General features: G+C 60.0%; 1 protein-coding gene across 1 annotated transcript in view; it reads left to right on the forward strand.

The window, feature by feature from the left end:
* The window catches only part of ATP6V1B1 (ATPase H+ transporting V1 subunit B1), a 12,679-nt gene extending 4,304 nt beyond the window's left edge, over positions 1 to 8,375 (forward strand). Inside the window, exons 4-14 of the mRNA XM_062493225.1 lie at positions 920 to 1,013; positions 2,753 to 2,830; positions 3,597 to 3,736; positions 4,262 to 4,363; positions 4,467 to 4,564; positions 5,280 to 5,403; positions 6,208 to 6,358; positions 6,828 to 6,910; positions 7,042 to 7,146; positions 8,008 to 8,137; positions 8,218 to 8,375. Of these exons, the coding sequence (XP_062349209.1) occupies positions 920 to 1,013; positions 2,753 to 2,830; positions 3,597 to 3,736; positions 4,262 to 4,363; positions 4,467 to 4,564; positions 5,280 to 5,403; positions 6,208 to 6,358; positions 6,828 to 6,910; positions 7,042 to 7,146; positions 8,008 to 8,137; positions 8,218 to 8,375 (1,263 nt within the window). The remainder of the gene's footprint in view (positions 1 to 919; positions 1,014 to 2,752; positions 2,831 to 3,596; positions 3,737 to 4,261; positions 4,364 to 4,466; positions 4,565 to 5,279; positions 5,404 to 6,207; positions 6,359 to 6,827; positions 6,911 to 7,041; positions 7,147 to 8,007; positions 8,138 to 8,217) is intronic.
* Positions 8,376 to 8,655: the final 280 nt, after the last annotated feature.

Below are 8,655 nucleotides of genomic sequence, written 5' to 3' on the forward strand. Positions count from 1 at the left end.
GGACAGGAGACAGTGACAGGGGACAAATTTCCTGGGACAGATGGCAGCATCTTGGGGTGGTGAGGGGTGTCTTGGGATGATATGGGGTGTCCTGGGACACATAGCGATGTCCTGGGGTGGCCAGGAGTGTCCTGGGGTGGGCAGTATCATGGGACAGGCCATGTCCCCACCCCTCACCCCACAACCCCACACCGACCCCCCCCCCCCCCCCCCCCACCCCTTCCTCCATCCCGCTGCCACCACCCCACAAAGCCACCAGCTCTGCCCCAGGCTGTCCCCAGCCCCGCGAGCCCTGCGGCTGTTTGGGGTCAAATCCCGCCTGATTAGCCCGGATCCTCCCCAAATGGCCCCGCTGGGGATCGGGGGGGGCCGCGCAGCTGCCCCAAAATCGCCGCTCTGATGCCACCTGTGCCTCGGGAATGCCCTTTTAATCCTATTAGCGAGTCAGGCTCGGGCAGGAGGAAAAGAGCCGGGGGGGAAGGGATAAAAGGAAGGGGAAAAGGGAGAAAAGGAGTTTTTTGGCTGCCTCAGCATTGCTGGGAGTGACTCGCAGCCCCCGAACCACCTGGGCGGCTCCGAGCGTCACTTGTCACCATCGCCACTTTCCCCTGCTCCCAGGGGCCACCCGGCTCTAATTAAAGCAGCGAGCCGAGGGCTAATTAGCACAAATGATGTCAAATATTATCCTGATCAAAAGGCTTCCCCGGGGGGTGCGGCATTCATGGACCCCCCCCAAAAAAAACATATCCCCCCCCCTCTTCCCAAACCCCTCAGGAGGGTTATTTTAACCCCAGCGCCTGTCCCCTCTTTCATGTCCCCTCCCGGGGTGTTCGGGGTGAGCGGGGGTCACGTCACCCTCCTCAAACCCTTAATTAATCCCCGTTAATTGCCCCCACGCGGCGGCCCGGGCTCTCCGCAGGTGTTTGAGGGCACATCTGGCATCGATGCCAAGGCGACAACCTGCGAGTTCACCGGGGACATCCTGCGCACGCCGGTGTCCGAGGACATGCTGGGTGAGGCTGGGCACGGCTCCGGGCACGGGTGGCACCGGGATTTGGGGGGTTTGGGGTTCAGCTCTGGAGCTGAGGACATGGCCGGGTCACCTCTGAGTTGTGACAGTCACCTCAGACAAGGGTGGAGCGCTCCCTGCGTCCTCTCTGCGCGGTTATCCCGGGAAAAAGAGCTTGGGATGGGATGGGAAGGGAAGGGATTCCAGGTGAGGTGTCACCTCATTCCTGGAGGTATCACCGCATCCCTAAAAGTGTCACCCCATCTCTGGTGATGTCCCACTCCCTCTGGCAGTGTCACCCCGTCCCTGGCAGTGTCACCCCACCACTGGAAGTGTCACCACACCTCTGTCGGTGTCACCCCGTCCCTGGCAGTGTCCCAAGCCAGGCTGGACAGGGCTTGAAGCCACCTGGGCCAGTGGAAGTTGTCCCCATGGCAGGGAGGTGACACCTATGGCGTTTAAGGTCCCTTCCCACCCAAACCACTCTGTGAGCCCTCCCTGTCCCCTCATGTCCCCCTGTCCCCCACGACCCCTCACAGCCTCCCCGGGGGTGTCCGAGCCCCCCAAACCCCACCAGAGCACCCCCCACTCCCCGGGGGTCATCGGGGTCGGGCAGGGGGGTGGCCCTGTCCCCGCGCTGGCCCCGTGACCCTCGGAGCCCGATCCCATCCCGATCCCTCAAAGGGCAGGGGGCGGGCGGGTCCCCCCCCGTGTCTGTCCCCTCCCGCTCTCGGTGTCCCCCGGGAGTCGCCGCTGTCGCGGCCGCTGACCTTTCCCGCTCGGCGCTGCCATCACCCTGATGCGCTGTGACATCCTGCGTGTCCCCGCACTGCCACCGTGTCCCGTGGGGGGGAGCGGGGAGGGGACAGGAGGCAACCGTGGCTTTGTCGCGATCGATGCCACCGCGGCTCCGAGACGGTCGATGAGGTTGAGAGGGAGCGGTGTGACCGTGTCCCCTCCCTGGGGACCGTGTGAGGGGGGCTTGGTGGCCCCCCACTCACCCAGGAGATGGGGGCTGCAAAAGGGAGGTGGCTGGGGACACAGGGACACAGAGCAGGGACATTGGGACATAGAGCGGGGACATGGGGACATGGGGATATGGGGACATAGAGCGGGGACATGGGGACAGGGGGATATGGGGACATAGAGCGGGGACATGGGGACAGGGGGACACAGAGACACAGGCACAGGGTCCTGGGGGTGATGGGGACATGGGGACAGGGTGATGGGGACACAGAGCAGGGTGTGGGGACATGGGGACACAAGGACAGGGTAATGGGGACATGGCGACAAGGGAACAGGGTGGGGGGAACACGGGGACAGGGTGATGGGGACATGGGATTGACTGGGGACATGGGGACAGTGAGAGGTGATGGGGACATAGGAACAGGGTGGTGGGGGTGATGGGGACATGGGGACACAAGGACAGGGTGATGGGGACATGGGGGTGACTGGGGACATGGGGACAAAGGGACAGGATCCTGGGGGTGATGGGGACATGGGGGTGACATGGGGGCCTTGTCCCCACGTGCTGGCATCTCCCTGTCACAGGGGCTGCGGTGTCACCCAGCCCACGGGTGACACTTCCTGCCCCACACCCATGGCCCCGGCTCCCTGTGTCCCCCCAGGGGTGGGTGGGGTGTCCTGGGATTGGGATGGGGACCGTGCCCCAGGGCCACCGAACCGGCAGGTGCCACCCCCGGCTGGTGGCCTCGGGCAGAGACAGTCCCTCTGTCCCCACAGGCCGGGTGTTCAATGGCTCCGCCAAACCCATCGACAGCGGCCCCCCGGTAATGGCCGAGGACTTCCTGGACATCAACGGTGACAGCTCCGGCTTTGTGGGAATGAGGGAGGGGCTTGGGGATGGTCTGGAATTGGGGGTGACACCGTGCCCTGATGGTCACCATGGCCCTGTGGTGTCACCACATCATTCATCCATCATCCATCCATCATCCATCATCCATCCATCATCCATCCATCATCCATCCATCATCCATCCATCATCCATCCATCCATCCATCCTCCATCCATCCATCCATCCATCCTCCATCCATCCTCCATCCATCCTCCATCCATCCTCCATCCATCCTCCATCCATCCTTCCTCCATCCTCCATCCATCCTCCATCCATCCTCCATCCATCATCCATCATCCATCCATCATCCATCCATCATCCATCCATCATCCATCCATCATCCATCATCCATCCATCATCCATCCATCATCCATCCATCATCCATCCATCATCCATCCATCATCCATCCATCCATCCATCATCCATCCATCCATCCATCCATCCATCCATCCATCCATCCATCCATCCATCCATCATCCATCTCACCCAGGTGCTCCAGGAGGGTCTCCAGGTGTTGGGATGGTTTGTCCCACCCCAGATCTCCTCTCTGCTCATCTCCAGAACTTTCTTCCCAATTTTTTTTATCTCCTTCCACCCCATGCCTGCAAGTGTCCAAGGCCAGGCTGGAAAGGGCTTGGAGCACCCTGGGATGTTGGGAAGTGTCCCTGGGTGGGACTGGGTGGGCTCTTTCCAACCGCAACCATTCCCTGATTCCTCCTTTTCCCACTCCAGGCCAGCCCATCAACCCCCACGGGCGCATTTATCCCGAGGAGATGATCCAGACTGGGATCTCTCCCATCGACGTCATGAACAGCATCGCCCGTGGCCAGAAAATTCCCATCTTCTCGGCCGCCGGACTGCCCCACAACGAGGTGGGATTACGGGAAGGTTGGATCGATGGGATGGGATAAAGGGATGGGATGGGATGGGATAAAGGGATGGGATGGGATGGGATGGGATAAAGGGATGGGATGGGATGGGATGGGATAATGGGATGGGATGGGATAATGGGATGGGATGGGATGGGATGGGATGGGATGGGATGGGATGGGATGGGATGGGATGGGATGGGATGATGGGATGGGATAATGGGATCGAACGGGATGGGATGGAACAATGGGATGGGATAATGGAATAATGGGATAAGATGATGGAATAGGAATAGGAATAGGAATAGGAATAGGAATAGGAATAGGAATAGGAATAGGAATAGGAATAGGAATAGGGTAGAAGGGGATGGAGAGCCAACCCTGACCAATCAGGAGTGACCACAGGCAAGGCAGGACACAGCGAGGGGGGGACACCCCGCTCTCCCCACCATGTGTCCCAGGGGTGCTGTGGCCACTCTGGGGTGTCCCTGCTGCCACCCCTATCCCTGTCCCTGTCCCCTCCCTCAGATCGCGGCACAGATCTGCCGCCAGGCCGGGCTGGTGAAGAAATCCAAGGACGTGGTGGATTTCCACGAGGACAATTTCGCCATCGTCTTCGCGGCCATGGGGGTGAGTTGGGGACGCGAGGGGATGTCACAGGTGGCCCCAGATCTGCCATGTCGCCGTGTCCCCGTGTCCCCACCCCGCTGACCGCGTGTCCCACCCGCTGCAGGTGAACATGGAGACCGCGCGGTTCTTCAAGTCAGACTTTGAGCAGAACGGCTCCATGGAGAACGTCTGCCTGTTCCTCAACCTGGCCAACGACCCCACGTGAGGCACAGCCCTGCCTCCTCCTCCTCCTTTTCCTCCCCCCTCCTCTTCCTTTCTCCTTTTGTCTCCCTCTTTTTTCTCCTCCTCCTCCTCCTCCTCCTTATCCCTCCTCCCATTCTTTCTCCTTCCTTCTTCTTTTCCCTTCTTTTATATCCTTCTCCCTCCTCCTTCCTCTCCCTCCTTTCTTATTCTTTTCCTTCCTTCTTTTCCTTTCTACTTCTCCTTTTCCTTCTTTCCCTTTTTCCTCCTCCTCCTTTCTCCTTTTTCCTTTTCCTTTTTCCTTTTCCTTTTTCCTTTTCCTTTTTCCTTTTCCTTTTTCCTTTTCCTTTTTCCTTTTCCTTTTTCCTTTTCCTTTTTCCTTTCCTTTTTCCTTTCCTTTTTCCTTTTCTTTTTCCTTTTCCTTTTCCTTTTCCTCTCTCCTTCCTTTTCCTCATCCATTTTCCTTCTCCTTCTCTCCCTCTCCCTCACTTCTGTTCCCTCCCTCTCCCTCTTTCCCCACCAGGACCCCCCCAGTACCCTCCAAATCACTTTTGGGGTGGCTCCCCTGCGGTCCCCCAATTCCCAGCCCTGTGTGGGGACCCCAAAACTCCCCAACTCCCCCTGCCCTGGGGGCATCACCAGTGGGGCAACCCCCACCCCACACCAGGCTGGGCACCCCAAACCTGCCTCGTGAGGGTTAATTAGGTTAGTTGGGCTAATTGGGGGTGTCCCACAGGATCGAGAGGATCATCACGCCCCGGCTGGCGCTGACCACGGCCGAGTTCCTGGCGTACCAGTGCGAGAAGCACGTGCTGGTCATCCTGACCGACATGAGCTCCTACGCCGAGGCCCTGCGGGAGGTCAGCGCGGGGTGGCCACAGGGGGCCCAGAGTGGCCACAGGGGGGTTGAGGTGGCCACAGGGGCACGGAGTGGCCACAGGGGCACAGGGTGGCCACAGGGTCACAGGGTGGCCACAGGCAGCTTGGGATGGCCACGGGGGGGTTGAGGTGGCCACAGGGGGCACAGGGTGGCCACAGGGGGCCCAGAGTGGCCACAGGAGCCTGGGGTGGCCACAGGGGGGTTGAGGTGGCCACAGGGGCCCGGAGTGGCCACAGGCAGCTTGGGATGGCCACAGGGGGGTTGAGGTGGCCACAGGAGCCTGGTGTGCTCAGAGTGACAAGGACAGCTGTGGTTCCCAAGATTCTTGGGGGTTCTGGGGTGTTTGGGGTGTTTGGGGCACTCAGCACACCTGGGGTTTTTGGGGTTTCCTGGGCTGCTCAGGGTGACAAGGACACCTGGAGATCCCAGGTTTTGGGGAGTTTTTGGGAGTTTTTGGAGTGTTTGGGGTTTCCTGGGCTCTCAGAACATTCGTGTCCTTTGTGCCTCCCATGGTTTTTAGGGCATTTGGGATCTTCTGAGGTGTTTAGGGTGTTGGGGTGCTCAGCATTCCCAGCACACCTGGGGTTCCCAAGCTTCTTGGGATGTTTGGGGTACCTGGGGTGCTCAGGGTGACAAGGACAGCAGGGGGTCCCAGGGTTTTGGGGGGTTTGGGGGCTTTTGGAGTTTTTGGGGTTTCCTGGACTGCTCGGGATACTCTTGTCTCTCATGCTTCCCACGGTTTTTGGGGTATTTGGGATGCTCTGACACCCCCCGAACCCCACAGGTGTCAGCAGCCAGGGAGGAGGTCCCGGGCCGCCGCGGCTTCCCTGGCTACATGTACACGGACCTGGCCACCATCTACGAGCGAGCTGGGCGCGTGGAGGGCAGGAACGGCTCCATCACCCAGATCCCCATCCTCACCATGCCCAACGACGGTCAGCGGGACACTGGGAAGGGCCGGGAATCCCATGGGAGATCGGGAATCCCATGGGAGATCGGGATTTCCCCGCTCCAGGAAATCGCAGGGTTGGGAAGTCCCAAATTGCTCTGGTTTGAGCTGGTTTTGGGGAGCTCTTGGGATGGTGGTGCTGTTGGGGTGATTGAGGAGCTGAGACTTCCTTGTGTCCCCAACAATCCCTCAACGCTTCCTGTTTGGGGTCTTCAGCTCCAGGACAAAGGGGTGACACCAAAACCCCTCTGAGCCATCCTAGCCACCCCATCCCCTCCCATTTGGGGTCCCCAGCTCCAGGACAAGGGGGTGACACCAAACCTGCCCTACTGACCCCAGTGGGGGCCGTGCTGCCCCGATGACCCCACACATGTGACAATAGTGCTGTCCCCTGCCCCGCTGAGCTGCCAGCCCCACTTTGGGGTCTCACAACCCCTTTGTCCCCCCCACCCCAGACATCACTCACCCCATCCCTGACCTGACGGGCTTCATCACCGAGGGCCAGATCTACGTGGACCGGCAGCTCCACAACCGCCAGGTTGGTTCCCAAACACCTTCCCAATCTCCAGGGATGGATCCAGGATGGGTTTGGGACGGATCCAGCACCCAATGGGGCTGGAAACCACCCGGGAACACCGGGTGGACATTGAGGTCACTCTCACCCTACAGATTTACCCCCCCATCAACGTCCTGCCATCCCTGTCCCGGCTGATGAAATCAGCCATCGGAGAGGGAATGACCAGGAAGGACCACGGGGACGTGTCCAACCAGCTGGTGAGGCCTTGGGGACACTCGAGGGGGGCGTTTGTCACTTCAGGGTCCTCTTGTCCCACTCCTTGGGGAGGCTCCACCTGCAGAGCTGCTCCAGCTCCTGGATCCCAAATTCAGAAGGGTGTGGAGCTGCTGGAGCAAATCCAGAGGAGGTTCTGGAGAGAGCTGGGAATGTTCCCCTGGAGAAGGGAAGGATCCAGGGAGAGCTCAGAGCCCTGGGAACGACCACGGGATTCCAGAGGGGAGCTCTGATTTCAGGATGATTCAGGATTGGATCCCACTGAACTCCATGGGGTGCTCGAAATCCCAAATCTTTTCTTGGGATGTGGGGTGGATCCAAGGAATGTGACAGCACCTGGGAATGCTGGGGCTGCTCCAAATCCCTGGGAATGTCCAAGGCCAGGCTGGACATTGGGGCTTGGATCCACCTGGGATGGTGGGAGATGTCCATGAACATGGAAAAGGTGGAATGGGACAGGATTTCAGATCCTTTCCAACCCAAACCATTCCAGGATTCTGGAGCCAGGCTGGGAGATTTGGGAATGTTCCCCTGGAGAAGGGAGAAGTCCAGGGAATGCTCAGAGCCCCTGGCAGGGCACCAGGAGAGCTGGAGAGGGACTGGGGACAAGGCAGGGAGGGATAGGACACAGGGAATGGCTTCCACTGGGAAAGGGGACATTGGGCTGGGATCTTGGGAAGGAATTCCTGCCTGGGCTGCAATTCCCAGATTTGCTGGGGCTGCCCCTGGATCCCTGGCACGTTGGATGGATTTGGATCCACCTGGGATGGTGGGAGGTGGCACGGGCTGGGCTGTGGGATCGGTGCCCATCCCACTCCACCCATGGAAATCCTGGGATCCCGCAGTACGCCTGCTACGCCATCGGGAAGGACGTGCAGGCCATGAAGGCCGTGGTGGGTGAAGAGGCCCTGTCCACCGACGACCTCCTGTACCTGGAGTTCCTGCACAAGTTCGAGAAGCATTTCATCTCCCAGGGTGAGTCCCCAGCCCTAAACAGGGAATTTGGGATCTGGGAGAGCCCCTCCAGCATCCCCCCACCCCGGTTCTGCCAGCAGGTCCCTACGAGAACCGGAGCATTTTCGAGTCCCTGGACATCGGCTGGCAGCTCCTGCGCATCTTCCCCAAGCAGCTCCTCAAGCGCATCCCGGAAAACATCCTGGCCGAGTTCTACCCCCGCGAGGCCAAGGCGCCCGAGCAGGGCACGGCCCTGTGACCCCAAAACCCCCCAGTTCCCCCTTTCCTAAAATCCCATCCCTCTTTTCCTAAAATTGGGGAAAATGTATCTCCTCTCCTCTCCTCTCCTCTCCTCTCCTCTCCTCTCCTCTCCTCTCTCCTCTCCTCTCCTCTCCTCTCCTCTCCTCTCCTCCTCTCCTCTCCTCTCCTCTCCTCTCCTCTCCTCTCCTCTCCTCTCCTCTCCTCTCCTCTCCTCTCCTCTCCTCTCCTCTCCTCTCCTCTCCTCTCCTCTCCTCTCCTCTCCTCTCCTCTCCTCTCCT

Source organism: Cinclus cinclus, chromosome 5, assembly GCF_963662255.1.
Source record: "Cinclus cinclus chromosome 5, bCinCin1.1, whole genome shotgun sequence".
Lineage (NCBI taxonomy): Eukaryota > Metazoa > Chordata > Aves > Passeriformes > Cinclidae > Cinclus > Cinclus cinclus.